The following is a 27,795-nucleotide window of genomic DNA, read 5'->3' on the forward strand; positions in this document are numbered from 1 at the left end:
CCATTGCAGCCTCACGCCCAAAAGTTATAAACAGTGAACTGAGAAGGGCAGTCTGGGAGGATGTGACTTCATAACCTGAAGCTGTAATTGGACATTTAACCCTAATATGTAAATGGACCAAAAGTTATAAAAGTCTAAAAACTTGTCACTTGTTGTCCATCTTGGGTGTAGCCTTGGCCAGGCTCTTGTACTGCCTGAGGAGTATCCTTTGAAGGCCTTTTAATAAATACCTACCTTATTCCTTTAACTCTCTACCCTCTGTTCTAGGTGGCCTCTCAAGGCATCAGAAGCAGTGAAGTTTAAGTAACTTGCTTTTAAGTTTCGCCATCTGCTTATGAAGCTTATAAGGAGTTTAATTTTGTAGGAAGGTGTCCCCAGTGGGTTCTGTTTCTCCCTCTATGGAATTGGCTTCAAAAGATGCAGAATTACTTAAGTCTTCTCAGAGCTTTGGTGATTTCAATTCATCTCATGACCCTTGCAAATGCATTAAGGGGTGGCCTTGAACTAATGCTGCAGCCAGATCTCGAAAGGGGAAAATTCTATTCTCTGTGGAGCAGGATAAAACTTGGTCACTCTGTAGAAAGACATCTGTTCTGCAGTCACAGAGACTTAACTTGTTCAACCCTATCTCTCTAACTACCCAGTTGGGAGAGGAAGGAGTGGATTGGCACTGGTGTGCTGAAACCAGCTAATAAGAAAAATGGAGAGATAAGTTGAAGAAGACCGTAGAAGTATTGTTGGTGGTCCAAATTGTAATAAACAGAAAAAATATTTTAGCTACTAAATAAATTCAAGTACATCGCAATATGCCTGCTTCATGATCAGAAACAAGAACTGCACTTCTAAATTAGTTTAATTACAAAGACTTTCCCTTAAATTTTGCAAGAATATGAGTTTTATGAATATACTATGAAAATAATACTAGTGGTCTTCAAGGTTAAGCACTACTCATGTATTTATACAAAGCAGAATTTTATGTGGATGTTTTCATATAAAAAGCTGCAGTATATGTTTATAAATTACTAGATCACAGGATTGCTTTCTGTATGAATTTTTGGTACCAATAATACTACTGAATTAAAGTTATTGTTAATTTTAAGTTATTATGAACATCTGGCATTACTTTGATACCTATTCCTAATTAATCTGATGAATCATTAGTAGATAAGCATATGAAAAGTAGTCTCACAAAAATACAGCTGTAAAATTAGTATATCTTGTGCATATTAAAGTTTGCTCATCTAAAGATGGAGTTCAGATCTCTTTTTGAGAGGGTGAATCTGACAGAGTGAAATAGCATTTGACAGGCGCGAGCTCACAACTCAGTCATCAGTAGCCAGGAATGTGCATAAGCCTGTATGCCTTATGCACATTCCTGTTTCCATAGCAACAAAACTAATATAGCATTTCCCTTCTTTAAAAGGGCTTTTTTAGTTTTTGAATAATAACATAGACTTGTTTGATATGACAATAACATGAATATTCATGTTTTGCCACAAATCACCCAATTAAGGTCAGATTCTGTCAGAAATAGTAATGACTCTTTGATTGGATTACCATCTCTATACTCAGTAATAACTTTTCATTATAATTAATGAATTTTTATTTATAGGTTCTTCTTTTATCTGATTACCTTGATCTTCCAAAGAGATCCACCAGGGTGGATCTTTTCAAAGGGATGAAAAGTATATTGTTTGTTTGGATGAAAGGCCTTATATAGTGTGTTCTAAAATGGCATATGAAAGCTTGAGCCTTGTCTCTTTTGGCATTCTTTCTGTTTTCTAGAAATTAGGGACATGACATTTCATAGTGGTGTAACTGACTGATCCATTATGTAGTATTTATGCATTGTAATCATTCCTTGAGAATGGTAGAAAAATTATGCAGGAATTTCTGATGTTGGCCTCTGAACGTGTGGTTCTGGTGTTCAGTTTACCAAAATTAAAAAAAAAAAAAAAAAAAAAGAAAAAAAAGAGAGAGAGAAACAACATTAGATTAGACAGTATCGCTTTGATTCCTCTCTGTAGTCATGTGTCATCAGCCAGCCATCACTAACCTTGTAATTCCATGTGTAGGTTGATAGCTTCTTTAGCATTCCATTATTTTCAGTTTCTCCACATCAACTGCATCTTTTTCACCAAGTATCAGTGTAGTTTATTTCATGTAAAAATCTGTCAGCTAAAAGTATTAAATTCTCAGTCACACTTTTCTTTTAAGCATTCTGTGCTGTGTTCTGTTCAGTGTCAGTGTCTTTAGTTCTGATTTTTCAATTTTGTCCCTCTCCTTTTCCTTGACTTGTTAGTCTGATCCAACCTCTTCTACCTCATCTGATGATTATCAATATGTTATGGAAGCTAAACTACAAGAAATGATCTCCATACGTAGGAAGGTAGTCCTACTGGACTTTACTTTCTATTGCTGAATAGAATCCATCTGATTTGTTTTCATTTTAAATTTTTTTTTAAATTGATAATCAACCATCGTGCAGTTCAGTGCTTCAGGAGCTTACAATTTTACGATGGCAGGTTTGTGTTCAAACCATGCACAGTCTGCATGTTACATTTGGCTGATTTCATTGCTCATAAATAACTCCAATGTTTTGCTGATGCTTGGATGTAACAGGCCTTTGTAGCTGACACATTTCAAGCAATGCTGTTCAGCTGCCTGTTTAAATAAAGTTTATTTTCTGAAAACTAAGTTTGCAGTTAGTAGTAGCTTGCTTTATGTTTTGTTTAAACTTAAGTGAAATAAAAACTTCCAAAAACACCTAAATTACAGAAGGAGTTTTTCTATTTTTTTTACAGGCAGAAGAAAGGCATGGAAACATTGAGGAACGTATGAGACACTTAGAAGCTCAACTTGAAGAGAAGAATCAGGAACTTCAAAGAGTATGTGCATTGCAAACAGCTTCTGTGCACTTTTCATTTGCCAGTATAGTGCTACATTATGTAGTCCAGTAACTACAGTGTGTACCCAGTGCTACATTATGTACCCCAAACTACCTATTTGTAAATATTCTGTTTGTAGCACTGCTGGCAGCATCTTTCTACTTTACTTCACCATCTTAATACATTAATTTATGTCCAGTTGCAGAGTTGAAAGCATTCTGCTGTTACAAAAATGAATGTGCATTAATCAGTAACTGTAGCTACATTTCCTGTCAAATTCTTTTAGATGGTTACAGTTAGTTGTTTTATTTTTAATTATACATATCTGTACTGGTTAATTTTGGACCCTACCAATCTGTCTCATCTATTCTCCGTTAAAGGCCAGGCAAAGAGAAAAAATGAATGAGGAGCACAACAAAAGATTATCAGATACTGTAGATAGACTTCTGACAGAATCCAATGAGCGTCTGCAACTACACTTGAAAGAGAGAATGGCAGCACTGGAAGAAAAGGTACAGCACAAAAAGCAGCATAAAGTTTAGCTTAATAAAGATTTCCCATATGTTCTGCTTTTATCAGGATGGAGGCATCATGCTGATTTTGTGTTACCAGTATTACCACAAATGTGGTCCAACTTACACATTTGACTCTTAACTCAAGAGTAGGCTCAAGTGTCTTCCCGGACGAGTTGCGAGAATGCTGAATATTTTGAGTCACATGTTTATCAGCCAAGAGCCTGATGAAGAGCTTGGAAAGGAGCAGTGTGTGACAGGCTGCATGAGGCAGTGAGAGAAGGTGGATGAGAACAGAGGAATGGCCATTTTAGATGTGCCATCATTTCAGTGTTTTGACATGCTGATTTCACCTCACTTCCTCTGGGAAGAGTTAAATGCTGTCACCACAGGAGAAGGAGCATCTAGCCTTGGAGAGGGAATGTTATTCACAGATTTTCCACTACGTGAGACAATGTTGTCCTGCAAAACTCAAAGCTGCTGACCTTTGTATTTGCCCTCTTTAATCCCTCCCTCTTCTAATTATTCACCTTCTGTATGGTCTGAGGGGAATCTTTCGGTGCTTTTCAGAAGGGTATTTCAGAATTTCTCAGAGGATATACTTCTGGTTTATATCATTGAAACAAAATGTGGTATGGAGTGAGAAACAGGCTTTCCAAAAGAAGTTGTTGGGAGAATTGGTTGTATAAGATGAGGCATTTGGTCAGTTGAACCAAGATGCAAAGTTTTTGCTGATCTAGAAGACACATGTTCCTACATGTTTGAATTCTTGCAGAATTTAAAATTTAGTATAATATAATAATATGATCGAGGTGAAGCATTAAAGAATTTAAATTTTGAAGTGTAACATATATGAACTTTGTAAACTTTACATGAACGTAGTGATATCTGATACATTAACATATCTCTGATTTCCTTCTTGCTTATTTTTTTATCTTATTTTTATTTGTAGAATGTTTTGATTCAAGAATCTGAGAGTTTCAGGAAAAATCTGGAAGAGTCCTTACATGATAAGGTACTGTAAAATACTGTGATTTTATCTGGTTTTATCAAAATATGTAATATTATTATTTGGAAATATGTATATGGAATGTTAATTATCCAGCTATCATGAAAAATCTTACTAACATAAATGAGGATTTCTTTAATCACCTAGATGCAATAAATAGCCTTAGAAGGTCTCTGACAGTTGTTCTGAGCTAAGTTCATGGTTGATATCCTAGCCTCAGGAAGTCACTACCAAAATTCATGTTGATTTTACTGGCTTTGGGGTTTCTCTCTATCAGTTTTAATTCTGAAAAAGTCTAATTTAACAGAGATACGTGCATAACTGGTTGCACTTTCATAGTGAAGAATGTAATTTTTGGGTTTTATGCAATTCTTTTTAACAAGTGCAATGACATTATGCTAAATATAGCTGAAAGTGACCTTTTTTCATTCTTTGCAAATTAACCTCTAATGCTGTTTAGTGAATCAGTCAAATTGATTATAAATATTTCTTCCAATCCCAGATACAGGATTTTGTTTTGGAGTTATTCCTGGCTTGAGTGCAGTAAGATGCACAAATGTGTTTGCATTCAGATTCACAGACGTGTTTTTGCAATGTATTAAATCCCTCTAAAAGCAATTGTACCGAATTTTAAAAATATAGCTCCATTTTATACTAATATAAAAATATTATATGGCATCAAAAATCAAGGCCTTAAAGGAAAATAACAAGAGCGGTATTTGTTAAAAAATTTTTACTTTCATCTACATTTAGGTAACCTGTAGAGAAAGGCAGTAAGATTAAAGTACCCAAAAGGACAACCTGTTTCAGTGCCCCACCACCCTCACCATAAAGAATTTCTTCCTGATGTCTAAAACCTACCCTCTTTCCTTTTAAAGCCCTTGTCCTGTCACTACATGTTCTGACCCCAGAGCTTCTAAGTGTCCCCCATTGAAGGGATTCTTTGTTCCACTTCGATGAAGAAACTGATGAAACAATTTCAGATAGATGAACATAGCATCAGATGTTAATAATCTCTAAGTAACTAGCAAGTGTTACCAGTAGAGTATCAATCGTCTCAGTAGTTCTGTTCAATCAAGAAATATTTTTAAAATACTCTAATACTATTTCAGTAATTATGTACTAATAATTCAGGAATAATACTCACTGAAACAGATATTATTTATAGATAGTATTATTTATAGATATATTCTTTATAGATATTACTTATAGATATAGAAGATCCTTATTCCTAGCCTTTTGCTATACTGAGCATTTTAAACTCTAGGAAGAGCAGTGTTATATTTTCATCCCATGCTTGTTCTTAATTTGTTTTAAAATTATTTCCTTTTACTTTATTTAGATAACAGTTATTTGTAGAATTTGGGAACAGTGCTGTTTTCCCTATTGGTAGCTGTAAATAGTGGGGGTTTTTTAGTTAGTTCCAAAAATCCAATTTTATGGCAAATAGTCACTTTTGCCAGCAGCACCTCGTACTAGAGTCACATCAACTCAATAAGACCAAGACATACAGCTGCAGTTCAAGTCATCTGAAATGCAGTTTTCTCTAAGTCTGGGTCTCTGTCAGTAAATAGAAAGGCCAGTATGCAATTCCATGGTGTCATAAAATCATGTGGGGTGGAAAAGATGATCTCAGAGATCATTGAGTGCAACTGTTAATCTGGCTCTCTATAGGGCAAGTGATGAGTCACACAATGACCTGTGCCTGGCTTTATGGTAGGAAAAAAAAGTAAGTTTCAAGTACAAATTTGTCCTTCCAACACATCCAGGCAGTGGTAAAACAGCAGAGTGCTATATCACCTCCTTTTGATTTGTATGTCTCGTTAGTAGTAGTGAGACTTAAATGAGCTTTCTTTTCTTATTATAGCCAGTGTTCCATTCAGTATATCTTTGCTTGCTTGTTTAACTGTGCAAGAAAAATATCTCATAAAATAAATTTATTTTGTTTCACAAGTAAGCAAATCTTACTGTCTTATTTCCAGGAAAGACTTGCTGAAGAAATTGAGAAACTGAGGTCTGAACTGGATCAAATGAAACTGAGGGCTGGTTCTTTAATCGAACCCACCTTGTCAAGGTGATATTTTGTGACAAAGATTTTCTCACTTTAAGTTGAAATAGATATAAATGTAAATTGCAAGCATTTACAACAGGGATGTGTTCCAGCCACGCATAAAGGTGGCCATGTATTTCTTTTAAAATGTAAAATCCTTGCCGTTATTTTTACTGTTGCTTTTCACTTTTTTCATCAGTACACAGGGCCTTATATCAGTGAGGATACACTGAAATAAGGAGATTAGCGAAAGTCTTTTAAATTATGAAATGTTTTTAAAAGTATATCCAAATACACAACTTTTTTCCCAGACCTTAAATATAAATTAGAAACAATCCTCTTTAATGCTGATCAGCATATTTATGATCATGTTTGCTCTATAAATAATATATTTTCTTTTTCTTTATTAGCAAGGCATAACTCAGCTGTACTTAGTGTCTAGCAAAAGACCACAGAACTTAAGCTGAATGTGAAGATATTATTCAGAGAGATCTGAAAACATCACAATCAGACATTAAACATTTTGTCTCTTTTTGATGGAAAATCAATATGGGAAGAACAGTGAGACAAATGCCATAAAAATAACCACTAGCAGCTGCAAAGAATGTATCATTCTAGAAATTCCTTCTTGCTTAAAAGTGTCCCTTGAGATTAAATTGTTCCTTTATTGATAACTGTGTGCCATGTGCTGTTTTCATAACAAGCAGCATGTCAGTTTTTAAAACCTGCCAGCACACCTTCCAGACAAAGCTCATGGACCAAGACTGAATTGGGAGCACTGTATTCATCTAAACATTACTCTTGTTCAATGGGTTGGTTTTTTCCATCAGCTATTGCCTGCCCACTGATGTCCTCAGACACCTTGCTCAGTACCTGGACATGGTTTCTCCCTCAACCTTTTATTATTTCTTGGCATAATATTTTTCTATATGTGGAGAAGTGTAAGCTGATGAAATTCAGAATGTGATGCTTTTAACTGTTTGAATTTTTGTTCCCTTGGGAGTGTGACTACACGCACACAACACATTTTTCTTGAAAGTGCTGGCAGGACAGAGGCTACTGAGCTGCTGCAACAGCAGCTTTGGTTTTGGGAGCATCCTTGGAGAACAGCAGCTTTCCTTGCTGGGTAGATGAATATCATTATCTTGTGCTCCATAAACAGGAGCTGATTAGCCCTTGTCAAAGGACTGTTTGAACTTGATAAGCTATCTAAATATCTTGGGAATTCAGCAGGTTCCACTAAGCAGTGTGCTTTCCCTGACCTCATGAAGATCCCAACTCTCTCAGGCACAGCAAGCTCTGAGCATTAAATACTTCTAATTCTCAGCCTGTATTCACTTCTGTATTGGCTGGAGTTTGTGCTTTCAGGAAAATAATGAAGCTGGTCAGCAGATGAATATCTACAGCTAGAGACTGCAGCCTGGACTGTTTCTTGTTTCCTGCCAACTTGCTTCACAATTGCCAAATATTATTGATTACGAGAACAAAGTTCTATTGAGCAAAATTACTGTACACAGAAGATAAAAACTGTCACTTCCCTATGTGGGTTTTTTGTTACATTTCAATTTTTACTGTAATCGTGCTATTCATATATTTTTAGGTGGAGATTGCAGGTGTGTTGAGAAACAGAAATTGTTCAGGTGTCTACTATTGTGGTTGAATTCTCAAATGGTGCATGGAGCATTTGCTCTTCCACCTTGGTTCCACAGCCCATGGTTAGGATGCTTTTGCTGCACTAAGCAGTGCACTTTTGGTGCTGCTGTTTGATTAAGGACAAAGAGGGACCACTGTTGGTAAACAAGAAAAGAGGTGCTGAAGTCATCCTGTATAAGCCTCACAGCAATATCCCTAGACTTACCAGGGCTACAGGGAAAAATGGGAGTTAAAGCACTGAAAGTGTTGACAAGTAAAGATTAGTAATTCCTAAACAAGGTTAAATATCACAGGTCAGTTTGCTGATATTTTCATTTAATCAATATGTTCACTCATGAACATGTAACATGCTTAGAGTAACCTCAGGCATATTTATGAATATACAGGAAAATACATTTAGCTGCCAGTTCTAATTATCCTGAAATGTGCTTTTTCCTGTTAAAGTTTTGGACAACAAGTTTTTCTACGCACAGCTTTCATTTTTAAAAAACAGAGGTTTTATTGTTTGGTTTCTCCCTAAACTTTTTCATAAAATTATTTCAATTTTTCACTTTTAAATTATGTTTTGTGATGTGTTTTTCTCATTTATTATGCAATACATGAAAGTTTGCTTGAAAAAAGAAATCTGTGTTGCTAGACTGAAGGTCACTGTATTGTTGTTGTTATTCCTATTACTCTCTCAGTCCACTTATGTAATTCTGTTTTTAGACCTCATCTGGACACATCAACAGAGCTGAGGTACTCAGTGGGCTCACTGGTTGATAGCCAGTCTGACTATCGGTCAACTAAAGTGATAAGGCGACCTAGAAGAGGCCGGATGGGAGTACGCAGAGATGAACCAAAGGTTAATCCCCAGTTCCTTCTCATACATTCTCTGATAAGAGAATGTGTTTGAGGCTGTTAAGCTTACAGTTTGTGGAGTTTTCTTCCAGGAAGAAAACAAAAAACAAAACCACCAAACAAGAAAACCCAACACAGAGTTCAGGGTTTTTTTCTGTACTCACTCAGTGAACTGTTGTACAAAATGACAGCAGAAAATGTTGAAGTTTAGACGTCAGAGTTCAAACATACTTGATTATTTGTCTTTCCAGAGTATCTTTTTGTATAAATTTTCCTTATAGTAATTTGATACCTAAATTACAATTACGTGAATATACTTTATGCTATTTGCAGTAATACTGCGAGCATTAATGGAGCACTTCTAATTGAATAAGTATTTCGAAGTGTTAGTTGCTTTCCTTTCCCATTTATTTTGAAGTTCAGCTTTTCAGTTTTCTCTGACATAAGCCATGCATGTTTTAACTGCTGCTCAGGTAAAATCCCTTGGTGATCACGAGTGGAACAGGACGCAGCAGATCGGTGTCCTGAGCAGCCATCCATTCGAAAGCGACACCGAGATGTCGGACATCGATGACGACGACAGAGAAACGCTGTTCAGCTCCATGGACCTGCTGTCACCAAGTGGCCATTCCGATGCCCAGACCCTGGCCATGATGCTCCAGGAGCAGCTAGATGCAATCAATAAAGAAATCAGGTGTGTAGTCTGAACCAGCTGGGGTGCACTTGGGATTACAGCTTCCAGCTTCCTTTAGTGCTTGAGTTCAGGTACCATTCATGGCAGTTAGGAAACAGCTTGTTCATTTAGAGGGTTGATAATGTGTCTGCTTCCCAGAGGAGAGTCCTCTGTGAAGATAACAACTGAGTCCTTCTTTCCTAACCATAGAAATTTCTTTCAAAAAACATTCCAAGTGAAGAACTGTTGGCCAGTTGGAGAAAAGTAAGTTAGAAGAGGCTAACATATGGCAGATTTCACGAATTATTGTTCACAGTCCTTTTTTCAAGGTCTTTTTCACTGTTATACATGACTCCACTTGCTCAGTAACAGCCTCCTATTGGAAATATTTCATTTCTGTGCTCTTCATGCTGTCTTCTTGCAATTACCCCTATGTTAAATCTAATAGAAGCCATGAATTCTAAGACATGGTTTTGATTTTCTCTGTAGACACAGAATGTGATTTTTCATGTTCCAAGTTGGATTATATTGCTTGGATATAGGTAATGAATAGAATATATATTAATAGTATTTGTGCAAATTTAATGGAGTGGTAGAAATATGGTTTCATTTATAACAATCACCTAATTAAAACATGTCAAATGACATGTTTTAATTAAGTGATTGTTATAAGTGAAACCATATTTCAAGACTAAAACATTCTTACATGTTTTCAGTAAGGGCAACTTTAAAAAAACTTGGTGTATGAAAAACAGCCCCTCATTAGTGACTGTTCTTGTAGAAGGAGATGAAGGAAATTATAGTAAATGTGTGAGGGACCTTCTGGTAATACTATAGACAGAAATACTGTGGCTAGAAAAATAATCAAGATAGATTGATTTGCCAAAAGACAATCAAGGTAACTTTCTCTGATCAAGGTAACTTTAAAGGAAGAACTCTGTTGGAATATATTGAATTTGAGTAATTTTTCTGTTCATGGAAAAACATTTTATTATAAATCTCGAGCTTTGCGCTTTTTACTCTCCCACAATGTGTTTGTTCAGATAGGATTACACTGCTTTCTCAAGCCTTTTCCTACATCTGTCAAGATACAGAGTCAAAGACATATTTTGGTGTTGGGAAGGTAAATCTCCTTAAAATAGTGTACATAAAAGAAAGAACCTTATCCATATTTTCTGTTATTACAAGGGAGTCAGCACTGTGGCCAGCTCAGGAAGCTGTAGATGTAGCATTTATATTTGTTTTTAAACAATACTAGTCTTTTGTTGGTTTAACAATACAATAAAGCGCTTTCACAAGGAACAGTACTTCCAGGTGGGATATTATTTGTGCCACCCTGAATCAGATCACTGTTGTACTTAACCCAGGGTCCTGACTCAGATATTAGGTACAGTTTTACCTCAAAAGGGAAGCAAGGGTGCACTTTTTATACAGCCATTTTTACAGGAAGTCTACTGAGAGTAGTTTATTTTCTCAACTGCTAATCTTGTACTGAAATATAGGCTTTTATTATCATAGCAACTATTATTAAAGGACTAGATATGTCATTTTGTAAATTTTTTATATGGTTCAGGAAAATCATTCTACAAGTATGTTGTATAAGCTGTACTGCATTTCATGTTTTCTTGGTTTGTTTTTTTTTTGAATTGACAAACACAATAAGGGCTTATCAAATTTTTTGAGATATCAAAATAGATTAAAAATGTGTTTTGCTTTAGATTTGTTTTATCATACAAGATGATTCAGGATTTAGATTACTAAAATGAAAAACACTGTTATAATTCCCTTGCAAAATATTATTGGCCTTTAAGTTTCTTCCCTGCATTATTCCAAGAAGAGCTGCATGTGTTTTATACAAATTCTGAAATTGATGTTAGGGAAGAAGATTCATCACATCACAGGAGTTTTTTAGGTTTCTATTTTCAATGTATTATGGTTTATTTATTGTACTTGCTTAATTTCACTCAGAAAAGTCTGGTTCTCAGTTTCAGCCTCTCCTGAACTCATATTCTGTCATTTAACATTGATCTCTCATAATTTTTCCTCCTCTTTGCAAAAAAGGCTACTCCTAGCACAGGTTTATGGGCAAAGGACTTATAAACAAATATTTTACTTTAAAGACATTTTTCCATTCGAGGTACAATCACAATTAAAAAACAAAACTAAAGAACCCAATGGAAGTGTCCTGTTGAGGTGATAGACACTTAAGAAGCTTGTATTGCTTGCTAACAAGAAAGTGATTTTAATTAAATTCATTTTAAAACACAGGGTTTTAGAAACAGCTATCATTTTTTCATCAAACTGTAGGGGTAAAACAGACAATTTGTTTTACACGTTCTCTTGTTTTATTAATAAGGATTATTTTAGCAATTCCCTTCTTAAAGGCCCAATTTCATTTGACTCTGAACTTTGTGATTTAGCAAAAGATAAGCAGATGAAGCCAACGTAAGCTTGGAATTAGTTATCTGTGGTAAATCGGATGGTTAACCCCCCTGCCCTATCTTCTTTGCAAAGGAACCAGTATTCCTGAAATGTCATACATCAAGTCTTGCTGTTGGACACATTCATCAAACAGGTTTTGAGGATGGAGGAATTGAGAAAAATAATTTTATAACTGGTGATTAGGAAAATAATGTTGGAAAAGGGTCTTTTTTAGTTATCTGTGATATTCATCTCTGTTTGCTCTTACTTTCACATCTCATATGGGGATATGAAGAGACAAATACAACAAGAGCATTCTTCTTTTACTTAATAAGGTTAATCCAAGAAGAGAAAGAGTCGACAGAATTGCGCGCTGAAGAGATAGAGAACAGAGTGGCCAGTGTGAGTCTGGAAGGGTTGAACCTAGCCAGAGTCCACCAAGGCACCTCCATTACTGGCTCGGTGACAGCGTCGTCCCTTGCGAGCTCATCTCCTCCCAGCGGACACTCGACTCCCAAACTCACCCCTCGCAGTCCAGCCAGGGAGATGGACAGAATGGGGGTTATGACCCTGGTAAGAAACCTTATGACAGTAAGGTGATGTGATATTGATGTGATGTGATATTTCTTGTATTAAGTACTTCGTCTTCTCACTGTATGACTGGCTCGTCTCTATAATTCTTCATTCACATCTTCATCATCCATAGAGATAGCGACTTCTCTTGAATGTGGGCATTTGGTGTCTTTGGGCTTTGTTATAGTGGTTTTGAGCATGGCATTATTCACTAGGGGCATAGTGACAGGATTACTGAGGGCCTTCAGCACACAGGCTATGGAATTAATAAGAGACAGAACTGCTCACTACATACATCACTTGTATGTAAATGTTTACTAATGGAAAGTTCTTAAGTGATGCAGTTATTACAAAATAGTCTGTGGAACTATTGCTGACTTTAAACTTCCAGGAAATATCTAGAAGACATTCAGACATTCCACCACTTCTTATATGTGATCATTTTGATATACTTTTATATTTGGTATACTCTTTTTTACTTGCAGTGCTTTTATACATTCTTCATCACCATATATCATGCACAATGAAATGAATTCTTTGGTTTCCAGTGATTCATTTAGCTTATATATTTCAATATTACAGGTGGCTCGCACATAGACATCAAGTCACCATGAAGTTACTGTGCAAATAATTTATAACATTGCTGTATCTTTGAGGACACATTTAAAAATTTCTGGTTCAATTTGAAAAGGGAGTTACAAGGAATTTAATTTTGATCCTAGACAAAAAGAAATAGTACATCTGTCAAATATTTGAAGATAGCATGTGTCAACATATTTGAGATGAACACCTCTGATACTGATCTGAGTACAGATGCAGGGTTCAGTGTGAGCTACAAACCAGTTTGGAGCTGGGGTGAATTAATCCCTTTAAGTGCCAGGAGAGAATCAAAGCAGACCACTCTGCTGATCTCAGAAAGGGAATAGAAGAGGGTATGTGTAAACCCAATATTTACTTGCTTTTTCTCTGATAATCATGTCACCAATGTCCCCTTGTGGTCCATTCCTGGGAAGCAATAGCACTGATTCCCTCTGGAGCCTTTCCTGACAAAAAAGGTTGTTATGAGCAGATGGAAATGAGGCTTGGCTGTCATCCTTCTCAGCTGGGAGTAGGGACTTTTGTGGATGATCACCTAGCCAAGTGTTCCCTTTTCCTGGGAACTGACCACCACTCATGCCCACCTCTGCTCCTCCCAGTTTAGTAAGGTGTTTGCTGCCACTTGGGATCTGAGGTCAGCAGGGAGGAGGTCCTGGCAGGTAGTCGTAACTTATTCTTTGCTGCCCTGAGTTCCCACTGCTGAACAGCAGAAACAAAGATGTTGGTTGCAGAGGTCCTTGTGGAGGAGGTGAGTGTGCAGGCTGCTGTCCTGCCACCTACTTCACCAAAGCAGCACCTTCCCAAATGCCCAGTGTGTTCCCTTTCCCCAGCCATTCAAAGAAAGCAGTCTGGCTGTCAGTAAATGGCAATGGTTGAACTGCCCCACCAGCAGACATGTGCACTACCTGGTGGCCTGGATTTGAAATTTGTACCTTTGGGTCAGTAGGTTCGTCAGATTCAAACACAAAATGACAACATAGCCTCTGCATTTCAGGTTGCCATGATCTGGCTGATATCCAGCTCTGCCTGTGCTAAAAGTCAGTTGGAATTGTCTGTCTGACTTGCAGTTGAACTCTTGGCTTGCCATAAGCAGTAGAAGCATCCCCCCATAGTGTGGTAATCCACACAGCCCACAGCTTTGCTCACCTTCATCAGCCAGTTGCAGCAGGAGTTCAGTATTCAATATCACTTCCTATTGACTGGGAACAGACACAAGTCTGTCAGACATCCTTTAAGTGAAACTTGGAGTTGGGAAGAGATTGAAGTCCAATCTCTAGAGCTCAAATTGCCAAATAGCCCTGTGTTGGTTGGCTGGAGAAGGAGGACTGCATGAGTTTCCACAGCCCAGGTGCGTGTAGTAAATAAATTCTGCAGATTATCTTCAGCTTTCCTTAAATGAAAGAGACATCTACCAAAAATGAAAATGCAAAGGGGGTTGAAAAAGACCCATTCTAGTAGTCTGCTACTGCCAAGTAATACTGAAGAAGATAGGTGAATATGTATTCATTTCCTGAAAATGCCAGTCATTTTTTCAGTCATGATATTTGGTGATGATATTTTGTGATTTTACTTGGTGGGACACCCAATATATTTGTATTTGATAAAATTTCTAAAAAAAAGTCTCCGTTGGGGATAACGTAAGTACTTATATGAAAACTCAAAAATGGAAAGTGCTACTATAGGCTTGAAATTCTTTGCTAAGTTATGAAATCGAAGGAGAGTGTAGTTTCAGGAAAAATACCCAAACCAACTTTCCCAGAATGACATATTTTTCAGGGGTTATATTACATTAATGCAGCAAGTGTATACTTAGTATATAATATGGAGAGTGATTAGTCTTTGCTTCCCACTTCATGAATGTGAGAACAACAAATGTGAGGGGCTTTTTATGCTTCAATAATATTTATTAATTGTTATTTTTCGTTGTTTCCACTTTTGTTACCAATTGAAGCCAAGCGACCTAAGAAAACATCGAAGAAAGGTATGATACTGGGGTTTTTTAAAGTTTGGGAGAGCCCATTTATCATATTCCTCTGCTATTTAGATAACTAAATCTTTGCTGGGGTCTGTTGCCAGCAACTGCATCCCCTTCTCTCATTTTCATTCTATGCCTGAACATAATCATTACTCCTACCTGGAATGGCTTCCAGGGGTCACAGCTAAGCTGCAGAAGCAAGGCCCACTGAGTGATATCTTGGAGTAGCAGCCTCAACAGCACACACTTAAAGGAATATTTGTTTTTAAAGAAGTATGGACACAAAAGCATTACCTTCAAATGTATTTCAGCCACTCTTCTTGCTGGAGGAACTACAGAGAGATTCCTTGAAATCTTCTGGAGCAATGTAAATTTGTTTACGGAACTGGCACTGATGATGAAACTCCATGACATTATTTGAGATGAATCATTATAATGGTCTGGCAAAATCCCTGTTTGGCCATGCTCACTGTTAAGCATAGTGACCATTCTGGTAACACACTGTGAAGAGAGTGGTCATGTTTATGCCTGTATTCACCTTCTCTCTTACATCCCTGAGAAACTTAGTAAACCTTAATAATCCTGTTTAATGCAAGGGACCCACTTACAACTAAGATTTTCCTCATGTTTAGACCTTCATCAACCTTTTTAGCATAAAAGGGATGAACTTCTTCCAAAAGCATAGTCTCATTTCTTTTAAATATCTGTTTTAATCTGTCATATTTAGAAAAAAGAACCCTTACAATTTGCTAGAAACATTGCATTTGAAATCTTACGTGTTTCAGTCCACTTGACAATTTCATGAGGTATGTATTGAAACGTTCTTGAAAAGCTAATATGCTCTCATTGGAGTCTCTCTCCCCCAGATTGCAGTAGTTGAAGAAGATGGGCGTGAAGATAAAGCCACAATCAAATGTGAAACTTCTCCTCCTCCAACACCCAGAGCCATCAGGATGACTCACACCCTTCCTTCTTCGTACCACAATGATGCCAGAAGGTAAGATGTTTGTAACATGGATTGGTACTTCACAGTATTGTTGTTTTCAAGTCATGTTGTTTAACTACTCCAAAATTACTTGATTTCTTCCCTGTTTCTTATATAATGAGAGAAAAAACCCTACCCATTGTCTGTTGCAATGACCCTGAAAATGTTTATCAGTGCTAAGGGTATTTCTGTTTTGAGGTACAGTTTTGATGACTACTGGAAGTAGCAGTGCTACAAATCCCAGAAATAAAATCAGAATGCTGACTACCGTATTTTTCATAAATTGTTCTTAGCAAAGTAAAAATATTTATTTTCAGCCTTGCCTGACAGAGAAAGTGTGGTCTTCTGTTGCTCTCTATGTTGCTAAATAATTTAAAGATGTGATTGTTTCACTTTTTTGGAGATCATTACTAAATTATTACCAAATAATTTATTTGCAGAGCTGCTTAGAAGAAAATAAAGATGTTGACACGTTATCTATTCTATTTCTTTATTATCATTTTGCAGTAGTTTGCCTGCTTCACTGGAGCCAGAAAGCATTGGTCTTGGCAGTGTCAGCAGCAGCCAGGACTCCCTGCACAAAGCTCCCAAGAAGAAAGGAATCAAGTCTTCAATAGGACGATTGTTCGGTAAAAAAGAGAAGGCTCGACTTGGACAGCTCAGTAAGGAATTAGTGGTAACAAGCTAAGGTCACCATTTCACTGCCATTTTTCCATTTTTAATTTCGCTCTTTTTTTTTTAGTTTCCAATTCGCTCATGTTTCTGTTTTGTCTGGCACAACTTTCCCATTAAATTTCACTGTTATCAGCAGTTGTATTTGTCAAGGGTTTGCCATGACAGTAATGTAAATGAAAGGAGAGTTTGGGCACAAATTACTGGAGTCATCTTCACTGAACCTGGTGCTTCAATAGTCTGTGGAATTAATGTAGCAATGGTAACACTGTATTCTTCAATAACCACATAAAGAGGAGGTGAGAAATTAATTAGCAATAAATGGCTATAACGGTAGTGTACCTATGTAATACAGATGGTCCTTGCAATCAAGTGTAGCTGCTTTTCAGATTTCAGGGTGTTGATAGATGCTCTCTATTGCCTATAGCTGAATGTCTTCAGGATAACTCTTACTTTTACAATTATGCTGCTCATAGTAGTGCTTAGCTTTCTCCCTACTTCTTCTGTCCTTTCCCTTGCCAAGACTATTTCATTCTACTTCATTCATGGCAAAAATTTTCCAACACAAATACCAAATTGTAGTAAATGAGTCAATAAAATTGAAATACTGACTCTTCCCTAGTCATGCAGATGTCACATAATACAAATTTGTGAGGCATTAAATTTTACTGCCGTGGTGACCATGTGACCCTTGTAAAAAGAATTTCAAGGCCTTGCAGTAAACACTTAGGCAGCAAGCATAAGCCTGAAATTAAAAACCTATGTTTTTCTTGCAACATGTCCTTAGCAGAACTAACAAACCCGTTGCTATAATAGTACACAATAAAGAAAGATGGTCCTATGGTCAAAGTATCAGAGTAAAACTGAAAAACTGAGTATTCTTCATTTATCTCCAACTTCTCTCCTCTCTGCCTGTGAAAACTATATGTTCTTGAAAAAACCTAATTTCTAATTGCAGTCTGAATTCCCCCCCCCTTTTTTCACTATAAAAAGAGTAAAACTGATTTATTCAATCTTTCAAATGAGAATCTATAAATGAGTCCTTCAAATACACCTGTATGCCACCATCTGAATTTATGGATAATTTTAAAACTTTAGACTGCATCAGCATTTAGACTTTATTAATTCACATTTACATTCCATATAATCTTTCTTATTGACACTGATGGTTTATTGATATTAATCTACAATTTCTCAGTAAGTCAGGAACTTGGAGGACAAATATGCAATAAATGTGTGGGTCTTCCTGCAGTTCTTTGGAATGTGGAACAAAAATGTTTCAGACTATCTCAGGAGCAATGAAATCTGACAATAGATTAATTTCCTAATACCCACCGTGATTAATAATACATACATAGAATTTGATAAAGCCCATCTGTAATTCCCCATACTAGGTCATGAAATTGCTAAAATATATTGGTGATTTGCAATAATATGAATTTTTTGTGACTTCCATTCTTTAATTCAAGAGCAAAATTTCAATATAGTGCACATTTTAATTAAGGAAACAAGGTTTACTAGCATGTATAAAGTGAACAGTAAGACTGTTACTTAATCAGAAGGTAGAAAAATATTTTTCAGAAATTAAAAAGACATTGAGCAGCTGAATTACTGGTAATTTTTCTCATCTTAATTTTTAACATATCAAAAGAAAAGCATTTATTGAGTGGTCATTTCCACTCAATGACATATAGAATCATGGAATATCCTGAGTTGCAAGGGACAATGAAATTTAAAAAAAAAAAGTCATGGTAGTAGTTGACTCAGTTTCACAACAGATGTGTTATCTGTGCAGCTATATAATTAGGAGTTCTATTTGTGGTAAGATATTACATCACAGAAATTTACACAGAAAGTCCTATCACTACAGCACTGCAAAATATTTGAATGGTTTTTATAACCTAAAATAATATTGCAAAATCAATAAAAGAAGGCAGTTTATTTCCTTGCTTAAATTAAACACTCTAATTTAATATAGACACATGCTTCTTGCAGTTTTTAATATGAAAAAGAAATTTTCTTTAAAAGCACACATTTATATACTCTTATTTAAGAAACAGTATTGAAACCTCCAGGCTTGTATTACTAAGATCAACAGAGCCGTGCTATTACACAAAATATTTCCTTGCGCTGTATTCCTTGCAAACCCCTGAAATTATTTCTTTTCAATTCCTAAACTTGCCAGAATTTTGTTCTTTTATTATTTGATCATTTTACCTTCTCTGCTAAACCATTAGCTTTATTGTTTCAAGCCATATTCATGCTTTAGGAGATCTTTCTTAGAATTGAGATTCAAGATTTCTAGCTTCCTTAAGTTTTGTCTAAGTTTTTGGAGAAGGAAAAAGGAATGCTACAGGGAGCACAAGTGCACTTTCTTTCATTCTTTCCTGCTTTTTTCTTTCCTTCTTTTCCAGTGTTCTCTCTTGGCAAGCACCACTTCTGTATTTTTCTCATGTCACATTTTAAATATTCTAGACCCTAAAACAAACAATACATTCCTGGCATTTTTAGAATTGCCCAAGCAAGCTGATCTGCATGACAAATGGAAAGGTCAGCTTGTTAGGAAACATTTAATGTGGCCACATCCAATAGGAGGAGTACCCTCAGTTATTCGAAGGCCAGATGTGTTTGGAGAATGGAGAAGTGCATTATGCCCCAACTACTCTCCAACCTGTCATAAACCCTCACTGCACTGCACTCGTCCCATCCCCATCCAACATACTGAGAGCTGCTCTCTCAAGAAAGATGTGGTATGTTTATGTCTATTTGCTGAATGAAAAATGTAATCCAGAGCCAGCAAGAAGCATTTAATGAGATTCTATAAGATTTTGACAGGCAGATGAAGTGAAAAAAAAGTATGTGTTCCTATTTTCTGCATTTGTGAGACGCCTTTGCATCATTCTCATTGTGAGACTTGCAGTAGTGTCCTCTTTCAATAAATTAAAAATCTGCCTAGACAAACAGGAGTGCTAAAATGGCACCTGCTTTGAAAAAACAGCTTAAACCCAAGCTTTTCTAAGTTTTTGTCATAGACATGATGCAGTAGTAGCTTTTGTTCTCACTTGACTGAGGTGCATGTAAATCTAGCTTGTAAAAGGCTGTGGTGCTATTTCACTTCATAACATTCGTGAATTATTTTATTATTAAAATCAACATATCAGGACAGAAATATTTTAATTTACTTCGTGCTTTTTTATTATGCCAGCATCCACTATACAATTGTTCACTATCCACTAGCTGTAAATAGGAAATTGCTATGTTCAAATGGAGTCAAGCATCAACATTTTACCATACTGTGGTCTTCTTTCTTGTGCCAGTTGCACGCCTTCCTTCCAAGGTGGAGCACAGGAGGAAGGCAGCCTTCAAAGGAGTGCTGCAGGGCCTCTGTCTGCACACACACACACGAGTGGGAGTGAGAGGACAGAGTGAAGCCAGAGCCTGGAGACTGCTCTGAGCTCCATGAGCTGCTCCCCTCTTCTTGAACCAGGGCAGCGATAAAAATGTCAGACCATTTTCCATTTCTGTGCTAGGAAAGTCATGTCAGTGGCCATGTGGATCATACCAGTCACGCCCTTAGTTTATAAAATTATTTTGTTTTGGTCCACATGTCTTACTGCAAGCTTCCTTTGTCACTTTGTGTGAGTTATTCAAGTTCCCTTGACTTTGACCACATTTACGTGCCTACAAGACACATCCAGGGAGATGTAGGAGGCTTTTTACTTATCTCTGACAGATTCTTTTCTCGTGTTTGGGAGTTTTCAGGGAAAATGACATCCAAGACCCTCTATGAAAGCAAAATGAAGACTTTAGCACAACTGCCTTAGGTTATGCTGCATGATGGCAATAGTAGAGAGACAATTTGAGAGAATGCAATTTCATTTGTACCCTTCTCACCTAAGATTAAAACTGAGAGCATTGCTTACTTAGCACCACGAGACTGAGCCTTGGGAGGCAAAGAAAAATAGGTAAAGGAGATCAGGGTGCTCGTGTCATACATTTCTACTAAACACAAGGAGGAGAAAACTTTTTTTTTCCTCTACTACTTTTTCCAGTGTGGTAAATGCTCATCAGAATTTACTTCTGCAGGTGATAGATGTTCTCCACAAACACTAGATGTCACAGTTTAAGAAAAAAAATATAGATGAAGGTGGGTGAGAGGGGAATTGAAGGGTTAAGGAGGGGAACAACAGAAGAGAGAGAAGGAAAAATATGGTGGGGTTTTGTTTGTTTTATTTTCCAGGAGGTTACATGGAAACAGAGGCAGCAGCTCAGGAATCTCTGGGATTAGGCAAACTTGGAACACAAGCAGAAAAGGACAGAAGACTAAAGAAAAAGTGAGTACTGTTTTTATGTGACTTTTTGGCTGAAAGTTGATTAAAATATCAGGATTTTTATTGTTTTACTCAAATGTGGAATGTGAAGCAAGACCATCTACTATGGCATTTTAGTAGTGATGTTTCTTTGCAGTGTAAAAGTTTTTAGAGCTGCATATAAAATATAGGGGGAAATATTCAGAGTCTGTCAATTGTACAATATTATTTTAATTGTGAAAGAACATAGGTTTATGAGAGACATTTTTCCGTTTCACATTGTCATTAATCCTCTGCTTTTTGCCTTCAGTGCAATTCTGAAAAAATAGATACGTATTTAGTGACTCACTATGTAGATTTTCATTTTCAAAAGGGTGAAAAATCTCTTTAGTATTATCTAGTGAACAGTGTTACTTCTGTTTCTAGATGTCAAAGGTTCCCCATAAACCCTAGCAGCTTCAGTTTATTTACCTGTCAGCAAATGCAGACAAAAAGCAGCCTAGCTTTTTGTTTGCATCAATTATATAATAATTTAATACTGTCTTTCATGCACCTCCTTGTAAAAGCAGTACACTGACTCATAGCAGCTGCCAGGAACTATGAAGAACTAATAAAAATAAGGCTGCAAACACAAAAGAAACCTCTTGGCAGCACTGCGCTTACAGTGTAATTAGAGGGTGTCAGAGAAAAAGACGGTACTTGAAACTGACTTTGCAAATTCATTCTGTAAACAAATAGGTTTATTTTCATCCATAACCATTCACTTTAATGCTGTTATTTGGATTCTGAAAGCCTCATTTTAAAAAATTTCTGGGTTTTCCGGTTTGTTTCCCTCTTTTAAGATTCCCAGCAATGGGAAATGAGTGTATTTTCAGTTCTAGTCCAAAGAATCCAGGGATAATATTTGAGGTTCTCTTTAAATTTTTATGTTGATTATTTTTAATCACTACTTTTTTGTCAAGTGCTTGATGAAATATAACTTCAAATGTACACATTCATGTAATGTACAAATGCAAACATTCTGTTTAAATCAGCCTCAATTTAGCAATTAGAGAAGCAGTCACTGTGCTAGCTGGAAGAGAAGAAACATTTTCAATTCAATTAAGAAACTGAAAATAGCATTCACAGGGATGTTACAGTTGATGAGTCTTGTCCCTGTATTTCTTATCTATACATAATAAGTAATTTTAGGAATATATGGATGTAGATTATGTTACCATAGTTTTTTTTTACTAAATCTAGAAGGCATCTTTGAAGCCATCATTACCGTTCATAAAGAATATAACATTATTTTCAGCAGCCTTTTTTTTTTTGAAGTCCTAATGTACCTTCCAGTTCTGAGGGCTGAATGTATCACAGTATTGAAACAGTTTTGAAGGGAATAATGCATTCATTTTGTTCACTTTCTTATCTGTTAGTTCATTAAACTGGGTAAAATAACAAGACTTGGCACACACAACTGCAAACATGACATGACTATTTCATCTATAGATTGCCTACCAGCTTTTGGGTCTGTACATAAGGGGTGTGCAGATAATCTGTTATTAAATTTGTGTCCAATCTCACACAATCCCATGCTTTCTGCTTTTCAAGTCTTTCCTTTTTTTCTCCTGTGTCTGTCTGTTCTTTGTTCTTTATGGATTAGATGTAATCAAAGTGTCCTCTGCTGGAAGGAAAGGAATCTTTCCTTTGTGACTATGACTATTCTATTAGCCTGAACTGTATATTATTTAGCCAAAGTATATGTTCTACAACTATCTCATGAAGAAATTTAATTTTCCCCCTGTGCCTTTTAGGGTTACCTGTCTTCATAGTTTTTCACTTCAGAACTGCAGAAAGTTTAACATACATTATTGCTAGATTATGTATATATGTATATATATGTTATATCATTTTTGAGGAACCATAACATAGGAAAAAATGTAACCCATTGTATCAGAGATACACAGGAGATTCTGCTGAATTATGGCAGTCATTAGGGTGCCAAGCTGTCCGTGGACTGTAAGAGAATTAACACCTCCCTGAGGTGTAAGAAATGCAGTCACAGCATCACAGAACGGGTCAGGTTGGAAGGGACCACAGTGGGTCCTGGTCCACACTCCCTGCTCAAGCAGGGTCATCCCAGAGCACATGGCACAGGATTCTGTCCACATGGGTCTTGAATATCAGCCATTTATTTGCATGTCTTACCTTAGAAAATATTAAATTGAGAAAGTCCACAAAGTAATTTAAATGAAAAGTTTGTTGCAGTAGGTCACATTCCTTTGTACCAATTCTTAACAATGCCAGGTTCCCTCTGGAAGTAGCCTTGCCATGCACACAGTAGGTGCAAGATTACTGAACTGTGTGGTGCAAACGAGGACACTGTGCTATGTAACATTAATGGTGGGGGGATGTGTGGGAGGTCCTTCCAAGACATAAGAGAAGTCTGAGAGTAATTTCCTGGCTCATGATGTAGCAGTAGGATCTTTGGCAGTATGATTTAACTCCCAGTGGTTGATTCCTCCTTTACTGCTGAACAAAACTGCGCTACAAACCCTGCAGACACAGTGAGCAGTCGCTGCAACACAGAGCAGAGCGCCTTGTAAGCATTTCTAACTGACTTGGATTAGGATGTAAAAGCTCAAGAGAGCCAAACCCACCAACAGGATAGGTAAAGGATAGGCTAAAGCTGGGAAGTACTACTTGGTATTGCATTTCAGGTCTGAGACAGCTTTACTTATGCTGGCTTTGTCGCTCCCTTTAAACAAATAAAAACCAAATCCAAAGCGCACAAAACCAAAAACTACCTCCAAAAAAACCCCTGCAAATAAACACCCCAACAACACAAAAAAAAGCCTTGAAATAGTGATGCCAGAGCCAGTTCTCTTTTCTATAAAACAAGTATAATACCCCATACTGAAATTGTGTTTCCCTTTGAGATGTGCAACTCAGGTGAAGTAGCTTTCAGCCCTGTTAACAGCTCAGCAAACAGTTCAGTGGCGCTTCTGGTGCAGGAAAACAGAGATTCTCCCCTTGCTGTGAAACAGAAGTCGAGTTCATCAGTGTGATCAACATGTGACTACTGTGCTAGTAGCCATGATCTTCACCCACCTCTGCTATAAGCTTTGAATTAGTTTGGATAAAAGTCATTATAAAAGGATAGATTCATGTTAAAATTATATCCATGGTATCTCTTAACTGAGAAATACTTAAAATGCTAAATTTCTAATTTTGCATTTTTGAATGTATTTAATTTCATCAGTAATTCCAGAAGGATGCCCTTATCCCAGGGATAAAGATGCATGATATTTCAAATTGCCAGGTAGTGCAGCAGCAGGTTCTAATGGTGCATCAGGTGTCCTGAGCACCTGCTCCCTCAAGCAAATGTTGCATTGAATCTGGCCCCCATGGAGTCGGGAACACACTGCAGTGTGTTACAGTGCTTTAGTCCCATTTATTTGCATGGAGCCAGGTACTGAATAAAAGTTTTCACTCTGAATAATTTAATTGAGAGAGTGTGGCAATTTTGGAGACCAGTTCTCTCTCTGGTGATTATAGTGTCATTAACCTAAATTTCAAGGTTTCCCTGCTTCCTTTTAAGAAGATGCTATTTAGATGTAAAATTTCTCTCCATTTCAATTGACTGCTTAGACATCATTAAAATGTAATTAACAGTTTGTCTCAATAATATGCTAGACATTTATAAACCTCCAAGGGTCTCTATTCATCCAAAATTTGCTTATTACACTTGATCTATTAGGAATAAGCCTTGCTCCTAAGGCATCAAAGAGAAATTAAGGAGGTTGTGTAGAATTTTTAAATTATACACAACATCTCTTACAAGCTGAAAAGATGAATTTATGTTGCCTGACGCATCCATAGATGTTTACTCTCAACATTAAATAAATGACAGTTCTGGTTAATACTGAAACTTTTTAGGTCTTACTATTTGTAAATTCAGCATGCTGTTCTAGGAAACAAAAGATGAGGGTAAGGGGTATTTAAAGTGTTTAAGGTGTTACTCATTTTTTGTGAAATTAAGTGATGTTGGGGTGTATAGGTGCTTGATTTTTATCATTTTAACTAGACTTTGTATTTCACTTCACTTGTTCTATATAAAATGTGGTGATGTTTTGTATACAGAATCTTCTGCCTTTTGCCTGAACTTTCAGGGCCTGTTTGCCTAAAGAACCCTTGTTAATGAAACCTCAGGGTTTAGGACTAGAATTATTAGTGGCACAGATACCATCTGTCACAGTTACATTCAATTGAACGGCCCAATGATTTAAATAGTTTTCTCTCCTCTAAACCACACCTTTTGATTAAGATAAACTCTCCAGAAGGCGAAAATGAAGAATGGGCCTTTTCTTTTAATATTTTTTTTTCCTAGGGATTAACCAGTCTCCCTCTGGAAAACACTTACCTAATTTCCAATTCTGAATTTTGTAGTTGACTCCAGCTACCAATCTCTGTGACTATGTACAGACTGTCTTCTGTGTTCATGACATCATCCTTTGGGGGTGTTGTGCAAACTGTGTATGCACCATGACTTGGCCTTGGCATTCTCTCAGGGCTGTCACGATAGCCCAGGCCAGGACCCAGCTGAGGAAGTTCAGGTCAGTCCAGTTTCTATTGCAATGTGTGAAAGCTCCTGGAAGGTTCAGGTAGAGTCACAGTGTCCTCTGGAACAGGAGAAGTTGGTCAATGTGTGTCCCACAAGACGATTCATACATCAAAAAATGAGTAGATAACTGTGGCTAAAATGAACTGTATTCCCCTTAAAAATCCCTGTCTCCACTGACCTCATCTCAGGTCAAGTTAAGGCACTTCAGAGAAGCTGTATAAATGTTTTACTGTCTTTTACACTAAAATACCATACATTGAGCCGTTTATGAAAATATTCTTTAACAATGAACTCAGCCAAACTTGAAATATTAGCAACAAATAGAATTGTGTTTGCTTCCCTTTTTGTTGTAACTATCTAAGTGAACATCAATTGTTTTCTCCTTATCCACAGTTTTGCTCAGGAATGATGTCAACATTGCCCATACCTAAAAGCTTCACTGGTGGCAAATACAGCTCTAGAGAGTCTTGCTTTTTACAGTGTAGTATGGCTCCAAAGGCCAGGAACCCTTCTCAAATGTAATGTTTGATTTGATCTGCAAAAATATGCAAAGTAGCAGCAAACAAGTGTCTCTGGAGAAATATAGATGTATATATACCATATGTTGCGTGAAAAGTGTGTAATAATTGGTCATAGTCACTGCCATTTCACAGGATGTGCTGATTGTATCCCCTCTGAGGCACCAGCATAAGGCAAGGTTTGAGAAATTTAAGTGCTCTGTAGTCCTGGATTGCCACTCAGAGATGGGTTTCACCTTGTGCATGCTGCTAGTACAGTGGGAGATTGGCTTGTGCCATCTTTTCTGCAGCAATCCCAAAGACAATTTATTTTATAATTGTGTATTTTCTACAAATTGTTACAAAAATCCCTGAAAAAGAATTCACATGCAAGCCAGCTATTCTGGATCATGATGGCAGGACCCGAGTCCAGAAGCTGATAAATCCCCCAGTTTACTAATGTGAGTCAAAAACAGCTCTTTACCCTCACTTTTTTCTTCAGTTTTGTTTGATTTGACTCTGGACAAGAATCTGTTAATTCCATATTTCAAAAACAAGCTTATGATGTGAGGTTTATGTTTTCCAAGGAAAATCTAAGTAAACCATGCTTTCCCAAGAACCTGTTTTTGGGGGGATTTACTCCCCAGCAAGAGGTTTTTGTTTGCCAGATTCAGCTTCCTGGCTTCAAGTGCGCTGCAGAAGAGCATTGATGTGCCAGGACACATACATGTGCTTACATACATGAAAAAATCCTTCTAAAATCAAGACCTAAGTAATTCTCATATGTAAAAAATAAATTCTTAGTATCCATAGCCTTATAATTAACTTTGCAGAGAGAATTGCAATGCTGTTAAGCCTCAGCTGATTACTGTGATGTACATGTTAAGCAGCAGGAACATCATGTGAACAGAACAGCATGTTGGGTTGACTCTATTTCTACTTAAAGGAAAAAAAAAAGAATGATAAATCTTGATAAGTTAACTTGATAAACATTTTTTTTAATGGGCAAATCCAAGTTTTAGATCTCTGTCAACAAGCAACTTGATAAAAAATTTAGGTAGACTATTTTGTGGAATACTTTTGGTTGAAACACTGCAGTTATTGTGTAATTGCTTTTGAATCCACAGGATGCCCCTTTAATTAGGTTAATTAATTAGGTTTCATGTGTGCAAGTGCAATTAGAATTTGATGTAGTGTATTTGTGACTACAAATAATTTCCGTCCTGTGCAGTATGCAAATAGCTGTTTGTAATGATTTTTTTAATTGCACACATTTTAGAAAATGAATCCAATTGGATTAATTAGGGTGTTTTTCTGTGCCGTCCACCTTATTAAGCACCGTTGTATCCTAAACATATGCAATTTATTTTTTGATGTAGCTCTTAAGAATACAATGTTTTTCCACCCCCAATTTTTTATTTTCTGAATCCTCAGGAAAATTCAAGTTTTGCATTTAATTTCATTCCTTCCTACCTTATCTATGAAACACTCAGATATGTTGTTAGTAGTTTTTAGCCTGATCTTTAGTTTTTCC

At 36.7% G+C, this 27,795-nt stretch overlaps 1 protein-coding gene across 11 annotated transcripts in view; it reads left to right on the forward strand.

Annotated features, from left to right (window-relative positions):
- Positions 1 to 27,795, forward strand: part of PPFIA2 (PTPRF interacting protein alpha 2) — a 290,199-nt gene that overhangs the window by 233,158 nt on the left and 29,246 nt on the right. For 6 of the 11 annotated variants that reach the window (XM_063154958.1, XM_063154960.1, XM_063154965.1 and 3 more), the window contains 11 exons: positions 2,805 to 2,888; positions 3,269 to 3,400; positions 4,353 to 4,415; positions 6,392 to 6,483; positions 8,821 to 8,956; positions 9,426 to 9,646; positions 12,382 to 12,619; positions 15,168 to 15,197; positions 16,058 to 16,188; positions 16,684 to 16,838; positions 21,089 to 21,182. In XM_063154958.1, the coding sequence (XP_063011028.1) occupies positions 2,805 to 2,888; positions 3,269 to 3,400; positions 4,353 to 4,415; positions 6,392 to 6,483; positions 8,821 to 8,956; positions 9,426 to 9,646; positions 12,382 to 12,619; positions 15,168 to 15,197; positions 16,058 to 16,188; positions 16,684 to 16,838; positions 21,089 to 21,182 (1,376 nt within the window). Of the gene's footprint in view, positions 1 to 2,302; positions 2,390 to 2,804; positions 2,889 to 3,268; positions 3,401 to 4,352; positions 4,416 to 6,391; positions 6,484 to 8,820; positions 8,957 to 9,425; positions 9,647 to 12,381; positions 12,620 to 15,167; positions 15,198 to 16,057; positions 16,189 to 16,683; positions 16,839 to 21,088; positions 21,183 to 27,795 lie in introns of all 11 variants that reach the window. The other 5 variants (XM_063154956.1, XM_063154954.1, XM_063154955.1 and 2 more) reach the window with 1 other exon arrangement.

Source organism: Melospiza melodia, chromosome 4 (genome assembly GCF_035770615.1).
Source record: "Melospiza melodia melodia isolate bMelMel2 chromosome 4, bMelMel2.pri, whole genome shotgun sequence".
Lineage (NCBI taxonomy): Eukaryota > Metazoa > Chordata > Aves > Passeriformes > Passerellidae > Melospiza > Melospiza melodia.